At 40.5% G+C, this 24,241-nt stretch overlaps 1 protein-coding gene across 1 annotated transcript in view; it reads left to right on the plus strand.

Annotated features, from left to right (window-relative positions):
- Nucleotides 1-17,470: 17,470 nt before the first annotated feature.
- Nucleotides 17,471-24,241, plus strand: part of LOC132799690 (uncharacterized) — a 30,023-nt gene continuing 23,252 nt past the window's right edge. The window contains exon 1 of the mRNA XM_060812139.1: nucleotides 17,471-21,012. Within this exon, the coding sequence (XP_060668122.1) occupies nucleotides 17,645-21,012 (3,368 nt within the window). The 5' untranslated portion in view covers nucleotides 17,471-17,644. The remainder of the gene's footprint in view (nucleotides 21,013-24,241) is intronic.

Below are 24,241 nucleotides of genomic sequence, written 5' to 3' on the forward strand. Positions count from 1 at the left end.
TAGAACAAAATTCACAGACAGTCAAATAAATTAATATTTTATTCGGGTAAATAATACCCGGTACCCGGAGGGTCAAAACACAAACGATAACTAAAATTTACGAATCATATACCGAATCGAAGCTCGAGTGATGCTAATCACAGATCCGGTCTTAATTTCCGATGATCGTACCCGACGGGGTTTGAATTTCGTCGGGAAGCTTTTCGGGTTTCGGCTCCGCAATTCTCCCAAACCGTCGCGAATTGGTGGAAACGGAAGTCGGATTTGGGTTCAGGAGGTCGAACACTGCGGACTGGAGCTGGCCGGAATTTTCGGGTACTCGCCGGAACAGTAATTTCCGGCGGGCCGCCACGTCACCGGCAACCGTCGCCGGAACAGTATTTTCCGGCGGTGGCCGTTTGCTGTGAAATTTTGCAGATTTGTAGATCGTGAGGAGAGCAATCCAACGGGACCGACGGTGAGCAAAACGGAGGTCGGACGGCGGAGAAATCACCGTTTGAAGATTTTCGACCCCTCGCCGGAAAACGCTCCGATCCCGGCGCGTCGGTGGTCCGATGGCCGTGATTTTTGGTGGGTAGGCCGGACTTGAGGAGAGGATGCTGGGTGTATGGCGCGTGTACTGTATATCGGCCGGAATAGTGCCGATTCGCGGTGGCCGGCGGTGGAGGGGGAAAAATCGCCGCCAAACTTCGGACGTCCGATCCGGGCGCGTCCGGCGGCCGTTCGCCGTGAAATTTGGAGGTTTTGCCGGAAATGAGGTGGGCAATCTGGCTGGCCGGCGCGTGTACAGTAACTAGGCCAGAAAAACATGAAAATGACCGGCGGCCGGCGGGTCCTCTCTCTCTCTTTCTCTCTCTTCTCTCTCTTTCTCTCTCTTCCCCGAGAGTTTTTCAAAATTAAAACCCTGTGTGACACTGTTCATGCCACGTGGACCACTCAGAAGCTGACACGTGGCATTTCACTGTTCACAACCCAAAAACATTAAAATAATACGGTATCCGGTAAACTTCAAACGTCCATAACTTTTTAACCACATGTCCGATTTAAGCGTGCCGCTAGTCTATGAACTCGTATCGACGAGTACTTTACAACCATACAAGAGTCAACTCACAATTACATCACAAGAAAAAGTCAACTCCCGGCACCTTTAGACAGTTTACAGTTCAACTTGTTTTGCCCATAACTTTCAAACCGTAGCTCCGTTTTCGACGTGCTACTAGTCTACGAACTCAGGGCGTCATGCACTTCGCCACGGTACCCTAGTCAACTCAAAATTCTCACCGAGTCAAAAAGTCAACTTTTGACCCCTTCGGTCAACGGTCAACGGTCAACCTCGGTCAACGTGCACGGATTCCGGTGCGATTTGGGACGGGGTGTTACAATTATGCTCCATTTCAAACTAATTTAATATGACTATATGTTGCTTTTTTAATATAGCTTACTAGCATATATATATATATATATTAAGTCCAAAATGTTCATATTGTCAGCTAATAATTCGTTTTTGTTTTTATTGTCATCACTTTACATATACTCTTATTTTTTAAGTTTTATCACAATATGATTATAATGCACCATGTTATCACCTTGGACATATTAGAAAGTTCCTTCACTTTGCATATACTAATTACTTGTACTGTTGTATTTATGTAATGATTTCTCTTCATTATACTGTTATATTTGTGTAATGATTTATATTCATGTGTATGCTGATCATGCTCCATTTTAACTATAGGTTAATATAACCTACGCTGTCTTTTGAATGTGGTTTATTTGCATATATTAATTACTTATATTTATATTCTCACTTAATAATTTCTTTATTTTTATGTCATCATCAATTCCAATATGCTTTTATTTTTTAAAACAGGGATGTCATCATAATAAAATATATTGCACCATCTTACCACCTTGGACAAGCACCTAATGACAAAAAAGAGTACTTTTTTTTTTTTTTTTGTGTTGCAATTGATTACATCTACAGTGCCGAACATGATCCTAATAGGATATTTCTTAAAGTGAATTAGGAGGATTAGATATATAAATATATATATATATATATATATATACATATGTATATTTGTTTTTATTCCAATTCATGATAATATTTAGAGTAACAATGATTCTATTTCCTTCAATGTTTTACCTTGTGCAAGTTATTTTTAGATTGAGAATTACTTGTACATTTGTGTAGAGTTTGTTTTGATTGAAAATTAATTATGTATTTTCATTTGTGAATTTATGCTCAATCATGAATGTTATTGGCTTAATAAAAAATGTTTTATTGGTGAAATTATTATTGCATTTTTTAGAGTTTGTCTTTTTTTTCCTAAATTTTATTATTGCCTCTATTTATTAAATATTCACAAATGCATTTAGTGTTCTTGGAGAATTTCAATGGAAGTGAGGGATATTTATTATAGAATACTATTGGAGCTGAATCAGTTATGCACATTTTTTTCCCCAATATATCAATCAATTAGTAATTTGTTTCGTTTGTATTTTGTCTTCAATTTTTTTTAATGTTTTTTTATATTTAAGAATGAGATGGTATGATTACAACAAACATGCGTTGATACAGTTTATGGTACGATTACAATAACCATGGATATTGGTGCGTGCTTTTCAAATTACATTGTAGCATCTCACAAGTATAAATTATATTGTTTGCTTTATTCATGTTATATACAGATGCTTTTTCTTCTTTAATATTTTGTGTTTGCAATGTAAATATAGTGTGATATCAATTTCATGTATGTAATGAAATTTATAATAATATAATCAGTTTTATACTTTTTGGTTAAACATATAATTGAAATTATATAATATTATTAATATTTATTAACATTCATAAGCATAATTCACTACCAATCTATTGGTCACTCAAATTATATTTCACCAACCAATTCAATGGATACCAAAATAAAGGTTTATAGAAACCCAATATTGGCAATTGATAATGCCCTTTATTTTGGTATACAGTGAAAAAGGGATACAGTGACTAATATTTTTGTCATTAAAATGCATTTCAAATTGGCAATGATTATTATTAACCACAACATTCGTTAGTGAAAGGTTTCTCGATGACCAAATAATAGTTACAGAGTAATAAAATTTGCCACCAATTGTAACTAGCCACTATACCAACAATTTTAGTGACTACAAAAATGTGTCACTCAAACACTATTTAAGGACCAAATAATAAGTCGTTGAAACTGAATTCTTCGACCAAATCACATTGCTGCTAAAACCATATTTTTGCAACCAACTACATGGTCGTTCAAAACCTCTTTTGATGACTGGAACGTTTTGTCATTGAATACGGTTTTTAGTGACCATAATTTTGGCCATGAATATTTTAATAATTGGTCCCATAACATTTTTTGGTTACGAAGTTATAAGTTTTTATGACTAAAATATATGCTTAAAGTGACCATAAATAGTCACCAACACAGCATTGAGTGACAAAATATTGGTTGCTCATATTTTATAATTGGTCGGTAAAAGCTTAAAATTGGTGTCCTTTTTAATATTCAAGGAGTTTTAAAGACTAATTTATGGTCACAAAATCCTTAAAAACTAGCCACTAAAACCTCAACTGATTTAGCAACTAACATATATTAGTTACTAAATAGAATCTGTTACGACGTTTAAGCGACCACGTGGTGACCACGGTTTTTTGGTCTTTAAAAGCCACTGGCGACCAAAATAGGATGTTTTACAACCAAATTAATGGTTGTTAAAAGGCATTTTTTTAGTAGTGTACGGAGATTTATTCGGTTGAAGCTGAAGACCAAGGAATCGAAGATGCTTCCGCTGAAATCGATGCTGTTGAGGTAGTGGCCATTAGGCCATATGTATGCAAAGCCTTAGCTAGACCAACAAAGAACCAGAGGTTTTCTCAATTGGTAATGGATACGAAAAAGAAACGGCTCGATCTGGAGAAAGTTACAGTTTTTGACATCTTCAAAGCTTATCAAATTTTTGACCATCTGTTGGCCGACAAGGTGATTAAATTACCTGATGGCCATGTTTTACCAACAACTGAAGAAACTAAAAAGAAACTATATTGCAAGTGGCATGGTATGTAGACGCATCAAACTATCCACTGTGTGGTGTTCTAAAATGCAATCCAAGCTCTAATCAACAAGGGCAATTTGAAGTTCCCAGAAAAAGGAAAGGATGTAATGGAGGTTGATAGTAATCCTTTACCATTGGCCGAAGTGGATATGGTTTCGGCCAACATTTCTGATTTGACCAAACCTAGAGTTAAGGTCGAGCTAGGACATCCTTCATCTAGTAGAGTCTGGAAAAGGGATAACTGACCAAGAAAGGAGTATTAAGCTAAAAGGGCTGAACCACCCACCAAAGTGCTTTATACCCGCTGTAAACATGAAGTTGACGATAGGAAGAAGCAACCTGGAGAGATATGTGAGCAGAATGTGTTAAAGTCACCACCAGAAAATTACGAACCTCATAGTCCGAAGTCAGTGTTCTAGCGCCTAGGACCAAAGTTGCGAGATGGGCATTAGAAACTGACCCATCAACACCAAAAGGGGCAATTTGACTCCAAGCTTCAGGTTACATTTTCGAGAGATAATCAAATAAGATTGGTTTCTCATAAAATTGAGAAGCCAAGGACATTCCGACCACCAATTACAGAAATAGGCCATTGGTACCGTGTAGAATATAAGCATTATCAGCCTTTCACCAGGACTCAGAAGAGGCGGATGCAACGCCGGCATGCTAAAGTAAGGAGACTGATAGAAAAAGCAAATGTGCATGAGAAAGCCGTCAAAAAAAGGCCAGTTACAATACTAACCCGGCCTTAAAATAAAAAAGAAGACAATATAATGAAGGAATTGAAGTCACATATCTGTAACTTGGAAGGAAGACCAGAAAATTTGAAGAGTTTGGTCGAAACCACTGCTAAGAAAATGGTCATCTCATATGAAGTTAGCACTTTAGAGGTGAAGAAATATGCAAAGTGTCAGGACCCGTCCAGAATTCCTTCTCCGGAACCCTAGACAAGCCCTGATCCTAGGGAAACCCTACCGGAACAAAAAGTCAACTTTTGACCCCTTAGGTCAACGGTCAACAGTCAACCTCGATCAACGTGCAAAAATTTCCGACATGGTTCGGGACGGGGTGTTACAACCTTCCCCCCTTACAAAAATTTCATCCTCGAAATTTCTTACGTCGCTGAAGTCAGTCTTGGAAAAACCATAACATAAAACAAATATGCACGCTTGTAATGGAGGTACGTACGATACCTTCTACATGCTACGTGATCCATGATTCCAACTGTCGCCGACACTCTGCTACCAATACAAACCAAGGTGGTTGCCTATATTGGCCGTCCGATCCCCCGGACTCGTAGGCAACGTGATCATAGGGCTAGCTCTACATGGACCACATTGGTTCGCCGCCTCCATATGGTGCAGTATAATATCAAACGATATAACATACAATTACATGTACGAACATAAACAAAACAATACTTGAATAAAATACTTTTAATTTCAAATACCACTTTGAAAAGCATTTAATTTTGATAATCGATCGGAAAAATATTTTGACACCCTCAAAGATTAGAGTTATTCAAACTCGGGCAACGAATTTACTTCGAGACAAACAGAAAGAACACTTTAAGACGGGTAAAACGAGAGATTAGACATGGATGGGATGCACAACAATGCACAGTCCCTTAGGAATACTAGAACCTAGAGCTCTGATACCAACTGTCAGGACCCATCCAGAATTCCTTCCCCGGAATTCTAGACAAGCCCTGATCCCAGGGAAACCCTATAAGAACAAAAAGTCAACTTTTGACCCCTTGGGTCAACGGTCAACAGTCAACCTCGATCAACGTGCAAAAATTTCCGACATGGTTCGGGACGGGGTGTTACACAAAGAGATGGGTCAGAAAGCAAAATGTTGAAGTCCTATCATACTTAAATGACATAGGCAACAATCTAGTGGAGAAAGACATATGTTTCTTCAATAAGCAAGTCTTCGATGGTCAAATTTAGAATTATGGAAGAAGTGATGGTCAACATGGTTGTCATCCTACCTTTATCATTTGGATCTTGACCTAGTCAAGAGTGTATGATAGAAAAAGATGGTCAATCTGTGGAACAAAGATTATGAGAAGACACCCATGGTATAGGAATAGCTTGGCAAAGACCAAATTGTCGAGCCACGAGGTTTGGACAGTAGACTTCTACACCACACTGATTGGATTTGACTTTTTGGCCGAAAGGAATATCTCGATTGATCAACATGCTGACCAAATAATGACTTCATTAATGGATGGTTTTCTCTACGCCCAGGCAAGGATTAAGTGCAGTACACAACCAAGAAGGAAGATAATGATATCTGGTCAGCACAAAAAAGTTTCCGGAGCCCGATGTTCTATGGAGTAGAAGAAGTCAAAGAAATCTTTGGCCAAATGTCCCTGCAAACCATTTTGTAGGATTTGACGGCCTAGGAGTGTATTGGACAGAGACGACCTCTTCTTAGGAAAATAGGCATAGAGCCAAAGCTGCAATATCCTTAGAGGACCGGCATGATGCGGGTCCATGTTAGCATTGACGACATTGTTAATTCTCCAGTATGGGTGACCAAGAACAAGTGGCCCAAATGCATAAGGCGAACCAATAGTAAGAGCTTCAACTATGTGAATGTACCCTTTCGGCACCTGCATTGAAGGCACACAAAAGATATACCTGCACAACCACAAAAGAAGAAAAGAAAGGTGTTCTTGATCCAAGGGTGGATTGTCTTTGCCTTGGATGTTCTTCAGGAAATGGTTGTAAGAAGCTTCATGCTTTGGGAAGTTGGCTTCTTCATAATGCAGCATGCCATCTCGAGATAGAGAAGTAATGGACAAAAGTTCGCCATGAGGTCTAAGGCCGAGCAAAACAGCTAGATCCATTAAGGTCGGTGTCATCACTCCAAACATGAAATAAAAAACATTGGAAACAGAAGATCAAAAACAAAATGCAGCTGCAATCAAGCCCTTGTCACATGGGATGTCAAGAAGGATAGACGTATTGCGACATAAATTCCAGATTTCTTCCAGGTACTGCCGTAATAGGGGTCCAATCGATCTACCCATGTAATCCACTCTAGATTTGTGACTGGCCAAGACTTAAAAGGTTTAGAGTCTTCCCACTTAGCCCAATCTAAGGATGTTGAGGAAAACTATAGAACTCTATCCGGGCGAGTTCAGAATACAGCTTTAACTTCACAAGGCATTTTGTCTTTAAATCGAGGGCCAAGGCTAAATTCTTTGTAGAGTTGGTTTCTCACGATCAAAATCCTATCGTCAATCGTATCTTTGCTGTGATTGATAGCCTGCTCAAGCTGCCCCACATATGACAATTTGTCGGCCTACCATATATAAAAAGAATATTTCAAAAAAATATGTATGCATATATATATATATATATTTAATATGCTAAATTAAGGCCATTAGTACCTTTGGCAGTGGAGATGAATCGTGAACCTCATTATTTTTTGTTTTACGGCTTTGGTAAAATTGTGTCCTCATTAGCCCGATTATCTGAAAAAAAAAAAAAAAAAAAGAAAAAAAAAAGAAAAGGAAAAGGAAAAGCATGAGATGTTATGGTATTTGCATATATATATATATATATATATAAGTATAGAACCGAGAGAGTGCATACGTGGCCTACTAAAGACATGTGGACACCTTTTTGAAATATATATACACATGAAACCATGTACATATATACATATATATACCAAAAAAAAAAAAAAAAAAAAGAGAGAGAGAGAAAGGATGTGATGTTTTGATATGTATATATATATATATATATATGGAACCAAGAGAAAGTTTGTGTGGCCAGACAAAAAACATGTGGATACATTTTTGCCATATATGCCGTGTGCCTTGGTGTGCGTGTGTGTTTTATGCTTCACATAGCCAAATATAAAAAAACAAAAGAGACAAAAGACATGTGGATACATTTTTGCCATATATTTTTTATGGAGCCGTGTGCCTTGGTGAGTATCTTCATGCTTCACATGTGCATATATATTAAAAAGAAAAGAAAGGAAAACATGAGAAACCGTGTGCTTTTGTATTTTCTATGCTTTACATGTATATATATATATATATAAACAAGAGGCATGAGAGGTTTAGATGCTATTTAGATATATATATATATATATATATGTATGAAACCGAAAGGTATGATGGAATGGCTAGACTGAAGACATGTTAGTGCGTCGGTGTCATGTGAAGCTGTGAGCAGATGTGCAGGTGGGAGCGTAACTTTATGCAAGTTCCAGTAAATAAACAAGGCAGTGTACACACATATTCGGCAAACACAAGGCCACGTATCTACATCTAAATAAGTTTGCAAAGCCAATGTTTCATACCAAGTCAATGGCTAAGGGATAGGCCGTGCATCAGAGAAGGATGAAGCTGAATATGGGTGCAGAAAAATGAAGCTGAGAATGATGAAAGACATACCAGTTCGTGGAGCTGTCCGACCGGTACAATGGAAGCTTGATTGCAAGGAAATAAGGTGCTGCTGGCGTATATCTCACAGTGGGATTTGCGAAGGAAAAAAAAAAAACCTGCATGCAAGTTTTTCCTTGGGAATCAGGTCCTACAATGAAAGAAGAAAATAAGGATTGGATGGACTGCACTTTGAAGATGGATGATTGATCCCCACTTGGAAGATGTTTCAATTTGCAAGAGTTTCCATTTGGAATTGGAGTGCTTCAGCTGCAAACAAAATAAATTGAAAAAAAAAAAAAAAAAGGCAGTTACATGTGTATTTATGGAATTGACGATCCGCAAGACCAAAAAAAAAAAAAAAAAAAAAAACAAGAGGAAATTTTGGAAGTGATGGATTATTAATTGTGATTATTTGTTTTTATACTCTAGGGTTTGATGGCCACATGAGATACATATGAGTACTGATTTGGTGCATTACATGGTGGCCGAAGCTTAATTTGGTAGTGACAGAAATTAATATGTTTTTTATAAGATTCGGCAAAGTTTTTATAAGGTTATGAAAGTTTAGCCGATCAAATAAATTGAAAGGGTCTTGCAACAAGGAGCCATTTTGGAGGTCATGGAATTGGAAATTACGGAATGTCATTAAGAGGCAATATCTTGGCATATTTTAAATAAAGTATATTGGGAGGCAACTTATCGATAAATACCTTGTGTGGCCATAGAACTTTACCTTAAATTGTTTTTATTTTTGCTAAGTCAAATATTCCATTGGGAAATAAAGCATCACCTTGTGTAGCCATCTTTCGGCCATCTAGTTTAATGAGAGCTGGACATACCATTTTGGAAATAGGTGATTGATTCATAATTGATACGTGCATATATACAGGCCACAAGAGACGCTCAAGATGGAAAAAAGGAAATTTTAAGGATTACAAGGAATAAGGAAAGAAGGAAATCTTCCGTTTGAGTTGAAGTTTTGAGTTTGGTGCGAGGAATTTATGCTGAAAGCTTGATTGAGTCTATAAAAGTGTGGTCAGTTTAACCTTTAATTGGTATATGGAATCTTGAGGTGTATGGAAGCCGTGGCAATTATATATGTGGCAGCTTATGGTGTTTAGTCCATTTTTGGCGAGGATAATGTAACTGGAAAGTTCCATGTCAGTCTAAAAGCTGGAAAAATAGATTGCAAACTCATATATGGCAGACTCTTTTACTAGGTTGAATGGTGATAAAGATTTGATTTAAAGATTAGAGAAGTGAAAAACCATTTTGGACTGACTTTGCTTTGCATTTTTTACATGTGACTACAAAATTACAAAGCAAGGGGCAATGTTTGGACCATAATATTAATTTTCAAAATTAATATTTTTATTTCATTGAAATATTATTTTTGGAAGATCAATTAAATAGCATTAGTCCCACATTGATAGGAGATGATAGAGAGACAAAACTTGCACATGTATAAATTATGATTTTGAAATTGGTTTTTTAAAATGTCTCACATCGGAAGCGCTTGAAGCAACTCAAAATTTTCTACAAATATAAATAGGAGCTTCATTGGCTTTGAAGGGATGTCGACACACCTCCATAAAGGACTACAAAAATATAGACTAATTAGTTTATTCTCATTACAATTTACTTTCTTTAGTTTATTGTTTTTAGTTGTTTCTAGTTGAAATTTTATTCTTAAAAGTCCTTTAATCATTAAGACAATCCGATCTTGTAAGATTATTTTTGCTCTCCAATAGAAGTTTGATTCAATTGACGCACATTTTTTTTTTATTTCTTTAAACTGTTATAGATTTGAAGTAGCATATCAACAAATTTAGAAAATGATAGATTGTTGGAAAATTTCCGACATTATTCCAACACCTAGTGATCTAACTTGAAGGATTTTTTGCATTGTCAGCATTGGCACATATTTTTTCAATATTGTAGGGACATGCATGCTGGATTGATTATATTATTTTTTCGTGAACATTAAAGCTAACAGTTCAGAACAGCTTACACGTCCAAGTCAATGCCAATGATGGGACTTCAATGAGAAAATAATCCAGTCAAATATACAAACAAGAAGTGACAGAGACTGTGTATAAAGAAAGCAAAACGCCAGACCGCAAAGACTTGAATAATTGTATTACAAGTTAAATAATAGTGTTGGAATTTCGTGCAGCCCATCAATCATGGTGTACGAATTCTTAATTAGGCTAAGAAATATTTGTATCTCAATATGCATATTTGGATAGGATAGGCATCAGTAGGATATATGTGGATAAGATATATATGATTATAAAGATTAGAACATTACTATTTTTTTTTCTTTTTGCAATAAAAAATAGAACATTACATTGAATGTTAATATACAACGAGTGAGGTTGACCTATTGATATGTCCCCTACATTTACACCTTAAATTATGGGTTTGTATCATGCTCCCCTTTTCTTAGATACATGCACATGAACACCATTAATGTGGATGGATTATATTTGTTGTCAATATTAATTTACTGGAATATAATTTGTAGAGATCTCTCTGAAATTTCCGAGTGATGGAAGCCATGAATGATGGGACTGTAACAACAAAGTAATCTAAAGCTACACATGCAGACACAGACAAACAGCAATCCCAAAAAAAAAAAAAAAAAATCGTGGAGGAAAAGAACGCAAAAGCCAAATTACGGAGACTTGACTTGGCTACCTTTTATGATACGTTCAGCTACTTTAGAATATCCTTACAAAAAAAAAAAAAAAAAAAACCCGTAGCATATCCTGCTCAATCTGATTATTAATAGTATATTATAGTATAGTAATTAAGCTACTGAACTAGTACAAATTTTAACTTTTAAAAGGTTCAGACAATAATTCATCAATGATTTGATCCGTGATAAAGTTGCACTGTAGAAAGCCTCATAACCTTCTGTTAGAGATATAAGATAGAGTCCTAGTTCATTATGACAACATTGAGGGATGTGTAGAAGTGTTTAATTAGAAGATAAAGACTTATCTATATTTGTGTATTTTGGTTTTTAAATATTTTTGAATACCTTACTGATTGGGTTCTTAGATCCCATCTCATTGTTGTTTAGTTGTATAAATATTAGCTTCTGCTATAATAAAGATTATCCTTCCATATATATTGTTTATTTAATCTTTCATGATATTAGAGCCTAAGACTAATGTCATGTCTCTTATTACTTCAGTTTCTTCTACTATTCCTCAAATAAGTCAGGTTACATTGCCTAATTATACTTTTCCCTTCAAGTTGGAACACAACAACTATTTAATTTGGAGTGCTCAAATATTACCAGCAATTGTGGGAAGTAATCTTGAAGGATTCGCGACTGGAGCAATTCATCCACCACCAGAGTTTGTCATTGAAGAAGAGAAAGATGAGACCAGCAGCTCGAAGCAAATGGTTAACCCAGATTTTTTGCTTTGGCGTCGACTGGAGCAAGCATTGCTTGCATGGATTCGATCATCAATCTCCCCAGAGATTCAAACTCAACTAACAAAAATTGAAACCTGTCTTGACTTGTGGACTTCTTTAAACAGGCTTTTTGGGACTCAGTCATGAGCAAAACTAATGCAACTAAAGTTACAATTGCAATCTACGAAAAAGGAAGGGCTTACTGTGACAGAATACTACACAAAGTTGAAGGACATTGCAGATAATCTTTCTATGGCTGGATATACTGTAAGTAATGAAGATTTTATTCTCCATTTATTACATGGATTGCCTATTGAGTATGATGCAGTGGTGACAAATATATATTCTCACCGACTGCCCCTTGAAATTGAGGAGGTTCTAGCCTTACTATTAAGTCAAGAAATCAGACTTAATAATCTTATGATGTCGTCTCAACCGATGGCTAACATGGCCAATCAAAATTCCAAAAAATATGGACAATTCGAGTCAGCACTACGTTCGAACCGCGTGGGTCAACCAAAGGCAGAGGATGAGGCAAATTTCATGGATCAGGAAATTCAAATATTTCTCAAGGTGGTTCTAGTTTTTCTCGTCAGTTTTGTCAGCTTTGTACCCATCGTGGGCACACTGTGGTTGACTGTTGGCATCGTTCTGACAAACAATTTGTGCCACTGACCACACATAATACAAACAATTCAGCTGCTTACTATACCTCACCAGAAATTAACTCCAATCCTGAATGGCTTCTAGACAGTGGGGCAACAAACCATGTCACCGCTGACTAAGCTAATTTTCAACAGAGATCTGAATATGGTGGTTTTGACAACCTAGTTATGGGTAATGGTCAAGGTTTGAAAATTCAGAATATTGGTTCTTCAACTATTTTTTCATTTCAAGGAAATATTCATCTTAAAAATATGCTTCATATTCCTCAGATTAAAAAAAATATGTTAAGTATAGCTAGATTAACTGCCGATAATAAATTATTGTTGAATTTAATTCTCACTTTGTGTTTGTAAAGGATCGAGCTACGAGGAAGCTTTTACTTCAAGGAACCCTTAAGGATGGACTTTACAGCATCTCTTTGCCTAGTTTACATAATCCTATCTTATCTTCAGATTCTACTTTTCAATCTTTCAATTGTTACAATTCTTGTTCATCAAATAACAGTCTTTGGCATTTCTTCCTTGGACACCCTTCCTTTTCTATTATGAGAATTATTTCTAATTCTTGGAAGAAGGTATTGATAAATAAAGATCATAATTTTTGTTCTTTTTGTCCTCTAGGCAAACTTCACCATTTATATGCATCAAATTCAAAATCCAAAGCTAGAGAACCATTAGAATTAATATTTTTTGATATTTGGGGTCTTGCTCTTGTAATTTCCACAGAAGGATATAGATATTATGTTTTATTTGAAGATGACTATTCTAGATTCACTTGGATTTATCCTTTAAAATTAAAATATGAAGTTAAAGATACTTTTTTACAATTTAAATTGTTAGTTGAAAATTTGTTCCAAAAGAAAATTAAAAATTTTCAATCTTACTGGGGGGGGGGGGGGTGAATATCGTTCTTTATATCCTATTTTTAAAAATCTTGGAATTAATTTTCAGCATCCTTGTCCATACATGCATAATCAAAATGGTAAAATTGAACGTAAACATAGGCCTATCACTGAAACTGCATTATGTCTTCTTGCTCATAGTAATTTGTCTATGTCATATTGGTGGGATGCTTGCTCCACAACAAGTTTTTTAATTAATCGTTTACCCACCAAAGTTTTACAAAATAAATCCCCATTAAATAAATTATTTAAGAAAACTTTTGATTTTAATTTTCTTAAATGTTCGGATGTGAATGCTTTCCTTTTTTAAGACCTTACAACCTTAGAAAATTTTCTTATCATTCTGAGAGATGTATTTTCTTGGGTTACATTTTAACTCATAAAGGCTACAAATGTAAAAGTTTACATTCTGGTAAAGTTTTTATTAGTTCTAACGTGGTTTTTAATGAGTCTTGCTTTCCCTTCTAGAAATTAGAATGTGCCACCTCAACTTCGGATAATATTACTTCTACTAATCCTTTTAATCCCTTGTTGCAATTTGTTCCTACCGGCCCTCACAACACTTCTTTTCAAGGGTTTCCTTGTAGGACTCCTCCATCTACTCCTACACAGATATGTGATAAGCTTAAATTTAACACTAATGTTTTATCTCAATCTGGTACTCCATAGGATTCAAATTTCTTCCAACCTCTACCATCCTATCATTCTCTACAACATGATCTTCGAGCACCCTCATCTGGAACTTTGCAACGTTGTTCCACCCTTCATGTGTAGCGGTCAGTTGTTTCACCTTCTTCTATTGCCATCGTTTCTTCACCAGTTACTGATATCACAGATGGCTTACCTTCTGCATCACATCAGTTTGTTCATCCCATGGTCATGCGATCTAAAGCTGGTATCTCTAAAAAGAAAACTTTCGTCTATGCTTTCAGTTCTGAACTTGATCATATGGAACCAGTTTCTTTCAAACAAACTGTAACACCCCGTCCCGAATCGCACCGGGATCCGTGCACGTTGACCGAGGTTGACCGTTGACCGTTGACCGAAGGGGTCAAAGTTGACTTTTTGACTCGGTGGGAATTTCGAGTTGACCAGGGTACCGTGGCGAAGTGCATGACGCCCTGAGTTCGTAGACTAGTAGCACGTCGAAAACGGAGCTACGGTTTGAAAGTTATGGGCAAAACAAGTTGAAGTGTAAACTGTCTAAAAGGTGCCGGGAGTTGACTTTTTCTTGTGATGTAATTGTGAGTTGACTCTTGTATGGTTGTAAAGTACTCATCGATACGAGTTCATAGACTAGCGGCACGCTTAAATCGGACATCCGGTTAAAAAGTTATGGACGTTTGAAGTTTACCGGATACCGTATTATTTTAATGTTTTTGGGTCGTGAACAGTGAAATACCACGTGTCAGCTTCTGAGTGGTCCACGTGGCATGAACAGTGTCACACAGGGTTTTAATTTTGAAAAACTCTCGGGGAAGAGAGAGAAAGAGAGAGAAGAGAGAGAAAGAGAGAGAGGAGAGAGAAAGAGAGAAAGAGGACCCGCCGGCCGCCGGCCATTTTCACGTTTTTCCGGCCTAGTTACTGTACACGCGCCGGCCAGCCAGATTTCCCACCTCATTTCCGGCAAAACCTCCAAATTTCACGGCGAACGGCCGCCGGACGCGCCCGGATCGGACGTCCGAAGTTTGGCGGCGATTTTTCCCCTCCACCGCCGGCCACCGCGAATCGGCACTATTCCGGCCGATAAACAGTACACGCGCCATACACCCAGCATCCTCTCCTCAAGTCCGGCCTACCCACCAAAAATCACGGCCATCGGACCACCGACGCGCCGGGATCGGAGCGTTTTCCGGCGAGGGGTCGAAAATCTTCAAACGGTGATTTCTCCGCCGTCCGACCTCCGTTTTGCTCACCGTCGGTCCCGTTGGATTGCTCTCCTCACGATCTACAAATCTGCAAAATTTCACAGCAAACGGCCACCGTCGGAAATTACTGTTCCGGCGACGGTTGCCGGTGACGTGGCGGCCCGCCGGAAAGTACTGTTCCGGCGAGTACCCCGAAAATTCCGGCCAGCTCCAGTCCGCAGTGTTCGACCTCCTGAACCCAAATCCGACTTCCGTTTCCACCAATTCGCGACGGTTTGGGAGAATTGCGAAGCCGAAACCCGAAAAGCTTCCCGATAAAATTCCGACCCCGTCGGGTACGATCATCGGAAATTAAGACCGGATCTGTGATTAGCATCACTCGAGCTTCGATTCGGTATATAATTCGTAAATTTTAGTTATCGTTTGGTGTTCGCTCCCCGGGTACCCATTTGGGGATTACCCGAATAAAATATTAATATTTGTGGTTTTGGTACTGTGGATGTTTTAGGTGCACGTGCAAGTAGCGGAGTCGATCCTGCGGAGGATCTTGATTGAGATACGTGCACAAGGTGAGTGACCCACCTTCAAATTAATTTTGGGAATTTAATTGGTGAATATATAATGTGTGATTTAAATAATTGAAATTTAATTTCTATGTGCCAAATATTTATTTGAATTATTGTGGAATTATTTGTGAATTTATCGGATTTAAGAAAATGTGTATTTCACCAATTTATGCCATGTGGAATTATTTTATGGTTTTGAGGATTTTGAAATTGGTGTGGTTTTAATGGTAAATTGGGCACGATTCGATTTTCAAATATTTCAAGGAAAATATTTGGTTATGTTGGTGATTTCAATTTTTATGAAATATGCCCATAAAATATTATGGGATTTGATTATGATATTTCGAGAAATTATTTATGCTTGGAAAAAATGTGGATATTTGAATTGATGGATTTGGGAGTTGGTGGATTTGAAAATCATGGGTTTTATGGTATTAATTATAAGGAAATTGTGGAGAATTTCCCGGTTCAAGCGGATGGATTATGCCCGCTATGTTTATGAAAAATGTGAAATTTGTTTTATAATTTAAATTGTGGATTTTATGATTTTTAGATGCACCGTGCACGTACTGGTGTTCTGATTATGTGATATGGTATATGTGATATGGATATTGTGCACACGGATATGATTAGCGCGCAGGTGGGTGTGAGTAGCGCGCGGTTGATATTATGAGGGTGTCCTGTGGATGCCATCGGAGAGGGCGGCCACCCCCCATTGGCCGGGACACCAGGTTAGCAGCGGCGCAGTGGGACGCCACGCGACCGTATGCCGGTTTCTTTCTATAACCTCCTGTCTGGCGGTACCTTGGGACGCTGGGTACTGTTGGCGCCACTGGTATATAGTGGGTGCATCAAATGATTTTCAGAACTGTGTTTTAAAAATAAAATGTTTGGAAACTGAATTAGAATTAAAAATATAATTGTTACCGCTTCTGATATTTAATTGATGTCTTGGTTTTCGGGAAATATGAATAAAGGGTTTTGTGAAAATGTTTTAAAAGGGGAACCTTTCCAACTGAGAGAATTGTAAGGGTTTTGAGAGACATTATTATTTCCAAATAATTATTATTTATATACCTATTACCGTGGTATGATAGTGTAGAGTAGTAGGGTCGCTCACTGAGATGATTAGCATCTCACACTCTTAAAATTCCGTTCCTCTAGGTACCAGGTTGTCGGTGTTCACTCGGAGCGGACTTGATCTTCCTCGCTGTATTTGTTCGCGCAGTACCTTGTTCTTCTTTTACTGCAGTTGTAATATTTCTTTCACTTTTGCTGTATTCTATATTTTGTAGTACTTCATAAAGCTCTATATACTGTATGGGACACTTAAGTATTTGTATTGCACTGGATTACTGTATTTTTATTTTGGAGTGCTGAAATTTGTGGAACCAGTTCGTAGTACTGTGGGAGGAATAAGGGAACAATTATAGAAGTGTGTTTTCAGTGCAGGAACTTTTGTGGTAAGTCCATCCCTTAGGGGAGGTTCTGCCGGATCTTCCACAGAAGGGTCCGGTGGGGTTTCCCTGGGATCAGGGCTTGTCTAGGGTTCCGGTGGGGAACTTTGGACGGGTCCTGACAGTTGGTATCAGAGCATAGGTTCTTGTAATCCTAAGGGACTGTGCATTGCTGTACAGCCCATCCGTAAATTCCTTCCTTTTGTAATCGTGCTTAAGTGTCCCTGTTTCTAAACTCTTGTTTGTTTCTTCAGTAATCGACTACGATGAGTCGGCGGGACACACGTAGAACTCGGGAACGCTCGGCTGAGAGTTCCGGGAGTCGATCAAGCCTTAGAGATCTGGTCTCTCAGCTAACTAGAGCCTTAGGAGGTTCAAGCTCTAGTAACCGATCCGTGGATCAGGCTCGACGTTTAGGAGCCGTGGAGTTCGATGGAAGCCAAGGCCCAGCTGCAGCCTTGAAGTGGCTATCCAGCATGGAGAAAATCTTGGAAGAGGGGATGCAGTGCCCCGATGAGGATATGGTGAGGATTTCTGGGTTCATGTTAGAGGGAGACGCCCGGAAGTGGTGGCAAATGGAGAAGACCCGCAGAAGGCATACGTGGGACCAGTTCAAGATTGCCTTCTCTACTGAGTTCTGTCCTCCTGCCTACCGTGAGGCGAGAAGGAGAGAGTTCGAGGGACTGCGCCAGGGAAACATGACGGTGACAGAGTACGAGAGGAGGTTCCGGGAGCTGTCAGAGTTCTGCATGCACTTGATTCCCGACGATCACGCGAAGAAGGTGAGGTTCATAGACGGGTTGAACGAGAGCATCGGCTACACCCTTTCTGGGTCAGTACACCCCACCTATCAGTCCGCCAGGGATGCAGCGCTCGAGCTAGAGAGACAGGCGGAGATACACAGACCCTCGAGGCGCAGACCGTTCGAAGGTTCGTATAGCGGGGTACCTCGACAGGGGGCATCTAAGAAGAGTCATAGTTCAGGCTCAGACAGTGGTGGGTTCAGCCCTCGAGGCAGATTTCAGAGGAGAGGCGGCTATCGTATGCCCCAACCAGCGCGCCATTCCATCAGCGGCGGCACGAGCTCATATCAGCACTCTGGGTTTAGCCCCAAGCCATTCTGCAGACGTTGCAATAGAGCACACCATGGGATTTGCCAGTTTGAGGGTGTGTGCTTTCAGTGTGGGCAGGCGGGACATATTAAGAGAAATTGCCCTTATGGAGAGGCGGGAGTGTTAGGGGCGAGCCCACCATCACATCAGGCCAGTGGGTCGCGGGGTCAGAGTTCCCGAGGGAGTTATGCAGTAGGAGGTTCATCGGGATCAGTCCCACAGCCTGTTGGACCGAGCAGGGGTAGAGGACGGAGGCCCCAGCAGACAGGGCAGGGTCGAGTGTTTGCGATGACGCAGCAGGAGGCCCTAGCTACACCGGACGTCGTGGCAGGTACGTTGAATATATTTGGTAATGATGCATTAGTACTTATAGACCCGGGAGCAACACATTCATTCATCTCCAAGGAATTCGTCACTCGGGTCGGTATGACCCCTACTCCTTTAGAATGTCTGCTAGAAATAGCCACTCCTGCAGGAGAATCCTTGTGGCCTAGCCAGTTAATCAAGGAATGTTTCTTCTGCATCGAAGATCAAGTGATGGAGGCGGACTTGATCCTGTTGGATCTGTCCGGACTTGATGTAATTTTGGGCATGGATTGGTTGGCAAGGAACCATGCATCTGTAGACTATTTCAGCAAGGAAGTTACATTCAGGAGGCCAGGGTTGCCAAAAGTAGTATTCCGTGGAGGAGTTGGAAGGCCCTTACCGAGGTTAATATCTACCCTTACCGCCAAGAAGCTACTGAATAAAGGTTGCCAGGGGTATTTGGCTCATGTGATAGATACCCGAGTAAGTGGGGTCAGGTTGGAAGACATGCCCGTTGTGAGGGATTTCCCGGACGTGTTTCCTGAGGAGTTACCAGGATTGCCTCCGGAAAGGGAAGTTGACTTTCCCATTGAATTGATTCCAGGCACCGTGCCTATTTCTCTACCACCGTATCGGATGGCTCCAGCGGAGTTAAGGGAGCTAAAGGTCCAGTTGCAAGATTTGGTAGATAAGGGGTTTATTAGACCAAGTATATCGCCGTGGGGAGCCCCAGTTTTGTTTGTAAAGAAAAAGGATGGTAGTCTAAGGCTGTGTATAGACTACCGACAACTTAATAAGGTCACCATTCCTAATCGCTATCCGTTGCCAAGGATAGATGATCTATTCGACCAACTCCAAGGTGCCAAGGTGTTCTCCAAGATCGACTTGAGGTCGGGATACCATCAGTTAAGGATCCGAGAGTCGGACATTCCTAAGACTGCCTTTAGGACGAGGTACGGACATTATGAATTCCTAGTGATGTCGTTCGGACTCACCAATGCCCCAGCAGCTTTCATGGACTTGATGAATAGGGTGTTTCGTCCGTACTTGGATCATTTTGTCATTGTATTTATCGATGACATTCTGATCTATTCAAGGAGCCAAGAAGAGCACGTGAGGCATTTGAAGAGAGTGCTCCAAACTCTAAGACAGCATCAGCTATATGCTAAATTCGACAAGTGTGAATTCTGGTTGAATCAAGTGGGTTTTCTCGGACATATCGTGTCGGCAGAAGGTATCTATGTGGACCCTGATAAGGTAAAGGCAGTGTTGAGTTGGGAGCGCCCTACCACTGTGAGGGAGGTACGAAGTTTTCTTGGATTAGCGGGTTACTACCGTCGTTTTATTGAAGGGTTTTCAAGGATTGCCGGGCCGCTTCATAGATTGACCCGAAAGAATGTTGAATTTAGTTGGACGGACAGGTGTGAACAGAGTTTTCAGGAGTTGAAGCAAAAGTTGACATCCGCACCTGTTTTAACTTTACCTGATGGGAATGAAGGTTTTGAAGTTTATTGTGATGCATCCCATCAAGGGTTGGGTTGCGTGCTAATGCAGAATCAAAGGGTGGTAGCGTATGCATCTCGGCAATTGAAGCAGCACGAACAGAATTACCCTACGCACGACTTAGAATTGGCGGCGGTAGTCTTTGCTCTAAAGAAGTGGAGGCACTACTTGTATGGGGCCACGTGCCAAATCTATACCGACCACAAGAGCCTCAAGTATATTTTCACTCAGAAGGAGTTAAATATGAGGCAAAGGCGATGGATGGAGTTGTTAAAGGATTATGACTGTGTGATTGACTATCACCCGGGTAAGGCGAATGTAGTGGCAGATGCTTTGAGTAGGAAGGCTACTGGATCCCTTGCTCACATCCAAGTCATCCAACTACCTCTCATGGTGGAGTTGAAGAAGATGGGGGTGTTAATGCATATGCATCCTTCAGGAGTTCTCATGGCTAGCTTCCAGGTACGACCGGTGTTGGTGGATCGTATAGTAGAGACCCAAATGGAAGATCCTAAGTTGAGGACAATTAAGGGCAAGGTACAAGAAGGTCTTGATCCGGAATTTTCCATAAGGAGGGATGGAGCCCTCGTGTATAAAGGACGACTTTGCGTTCCGGATATCCCAGGACTCAAGAAGGAGATTTTGGAGGAGGCGCATAGCTCGATGTATGCGATGCATCCTGGGAGTACCAAGATGTATCGGACGCTTGTTAAGTATTATTGGTGGATTGGTATGAAGAGAGAAGTGGCAGACTTTGTATCAAAGTGTTTGATTTGTCAACAAGTGAAAGCAGAAAGACAGAAGCCTTCGGGACTACTCCAACCTTTACCGATTCCCGTGTGGAAGTGGGAAGAACTCAACATGGACTTCGTATTCAAGCTTCCTTCCACACCTAGAAGGTACGACGGCATTTGGGTAATCATTGATCGTCTCACCAAGTCGGCACACTTCCTACCGGTACGAGAACGTTTTTCGCCCGAGAAGTTAGCCCAGTTGTTCGTGCAACGCATTGTAAGTCTTCATGGAGTACCGTTAGCCATCGTCTCCGATCGAGATCCGCGCTTTACTTCACGACTATGGCGGAAGTTGGCTGATGCACTAGGAGCAAGACTTAACTACAGCACCGCTTTTCACCCACAATCTGATGGACAAGCAGAGCGCACAATCCAGACATTAGAAGACATGCTAAGGTCTTGCATTGTGCAATTTAGCGGTAGCTGGGATGAACAACTGCCACTGATAGAGTTTGTCTACAACAACAGTTATCAAGCGAGTACTGGAATGTCCCCGTATGAAGCTTTATATGGGAGGCAGTGTCGGACACCTTTGTGTTGGAGTGAGGTAGGAGAAGAGAGGCTCCTTGCAACAACTAATGCGGTCGGATCTGAGTATTTAAGGATGACCTTGGACAAGGTGAAGATCATTAGGGATCGATTGAAGGTTGCCCAAGATAGACAGAAGAGTTACGCCGATGTGCGTAGAAAGGATTTGGAATTCGAGGTAGGAGATTGGGTATTCCTAAAACTATCTCCATGGAAAGGAGTAGTACGTTTTGGACGACGAGGTAAGTTGGGTCCTCGTTATATTGGGCCTTACGAGGTTACGGAGAGGATTGGCCCGGTGGCGTATAGGTTGGCGTTACCGGAAGAGCTAGCTCGAGTACACAACGTGTTTCATGTGTCGATGCTACGGAAGTATATTGCAGACCCTTCGCACGTACTCGAGAGTCCGGATATAGAGATAAGGGAAGATCTTTCGTATGTGGAGCAGCCAGTACAGATTTTGGATCGCGATGAACGCACGCTACGCAACAAGACTATTCCTCTAGTTAAGGTCTTATGGCGGAACCACTTGGTCGAGGAAGCAACGTGGGAACCCGAAGCACAGATGCGTGAGCAGTACCCGTATCTGTTCCAGTGATGTGCGGAAATTTCGAGGACGAAATTTTTGTAAGGGGGGAAGGCTGTAACACCCCGTCCCGAATCGCACCGGGATCCGTGCACGTTGACCGAGGTTGACCGTTGACCGTTGACCGAAGGGGTCAAAGTTGACTTTTTGACTCGGTGGGAATTTCGAGTTGACCAGGGTACCGTGGCGAAGTGCATGACGCCCTGAGTTCGTAGACTAGTAGCACGTCGAAAACGGAGCTACGGTTTGAAAGTTATGGGCAAAACAAGTTGAAGTGTAAACTGTCTAAAAGGTGCCGGGAGTTGACTTTTTCTTGTGATGTAATTGTGAGTTGACTCTTGTATGGTTGTAAAGTACTCGTCGATACGAGTTCATAGACTAGCGGCACGCTTAAATCGGACATCCGGTTAAAAAGTTATGGACGTTTGAAGTTTACCGGATACCGTATTATTTTAATGTTTTTGGGTCGTGAACAGTGAAATGCCACGTGTCAGCTTCTGAGTGGTCCACGTGGCATGAACAGTGTCACACAGGGTTTTAATTTTGAAAAACTCTCGGGGAAGAGAGAGAAAGAGAGAGAGGAGAGAGAAAGAGAGAAAGAGGACCCGCCGGCCGCCGGCCATTTTCACGTTTTTCCGGCCTAGTTACTGTACACGCGCCGGCCAGCCAGATTTCCCACCTCATTTCCGGCAAAACCTCCAAATTTCACGGCGAACGGCCGCCGGACGCGCCCGGATCGGACGTCCGAAGTTTGGCGGCGATTTTTCCCCTCCACCGCCGGCCACCGCGAATCGGCACTATTCCGGCCGATAAACAGTACACGCGCCATACACCCAGCATCCTCTCCTCAAGTCCGGCCTACCCACCAAAAATCACGGCCATCGGACCACCGACGCGCCGGGATCGGAGCGTTTTCCGGCGAGGGGTCGAAAATCTTCAAACGGTGATTTCTCCGCCGTCCGACCTCCGTTTTGCTCACCGTCGGTCCCGTTGGATTGCTCTCCTCACGATCTACAAATCTGCAAAATTTCACAGCAAACGGCCACCGTCGGAAATTACTGTTCCGGCGACGGTTGCCGGTGACGTGGCGGCCCGCCGGAAAGTACTGTTCCGGCGAGTACCCCGAAAATTCCGGCCAGCTCCAGTCCGCAGTGTTCGACCTCCTGAACCCAAATCCGACTTCCGTTTCCACCAATTCGCGACGGTTTGGGAGAATTGCGAAGCCGAAACCCGAAAAGCTTCCCGATAAAATTCCGACCCCGTCGGGTACGATCATCGGAAATTAAGACCGGATCTGTGATTAGCATCACTCGAGCTTCGATTCGGTATATAATTCGTAAATTTTAGTTATCGTTTGGTGTTCGCTCCCCGGGTACCCATTTGGGGATTACCCGAATAAAATATTAATATTTGTGGTTTTGGTACTGTGGATGTTTTAGGTGCACGTGCAAGTAGCGGAGTCGATCCTGCGGAGGATCTTGATTGAGATACGTGCACAAGGTGAGTGACCCACCTTCAAATTAATTTTGGGAATTTAATTGGTGAATATATAATGTGTGATTTAAATAATTGGAATTTAATTTCTATGTGCCAAATATTTATTTGAATTATTGTGGAATTATTTGTGAATTTATCGGATTTAAGAAAATGTGTATTTCACCAATTTATGCCATGTGGAATTATTTTATGGTTTTGAGGATTTTGAAATTGGTGTGGTTTTAATGGTAAATTGGGCACGATTCGATTTTCAAATATTTCAAGGAAAATATTTGGTTATGTTGGTGATTTCAATTTTTATGAAATATGCCCATAAAATATTATGGGATTTGATTATGATATTTCGAGAAATTATTTATGCTTGGAAAAAATGTGGATATTTGAATTGATGGATTTGGGAGTTGGTGGATTTGAAAATCATGGGATTTATGGTATTAATTATAAGGAAATTGTGGAGAATTTCCCGGTTCAAGCGGATGGATTATGCCCGCTATGTTTATGAAAAATGTGAAATTTGTTTTATAATTTAAATTGTGG

This window comes from Ziziphus jujuba, chromosome 10, assembly GCF_031755915.1.
Source record: "Ziziphus jujuba cultivar Dongzao chromosome 10, ASM3175591v1".
Classification (NCBI taxonomy): Eukaryota; Viridiplantae; Streptophyta; class Magnoliopsida; order Rosales; family Rhamnaceae; genus Ziziphus; species Ziziphus jujuba.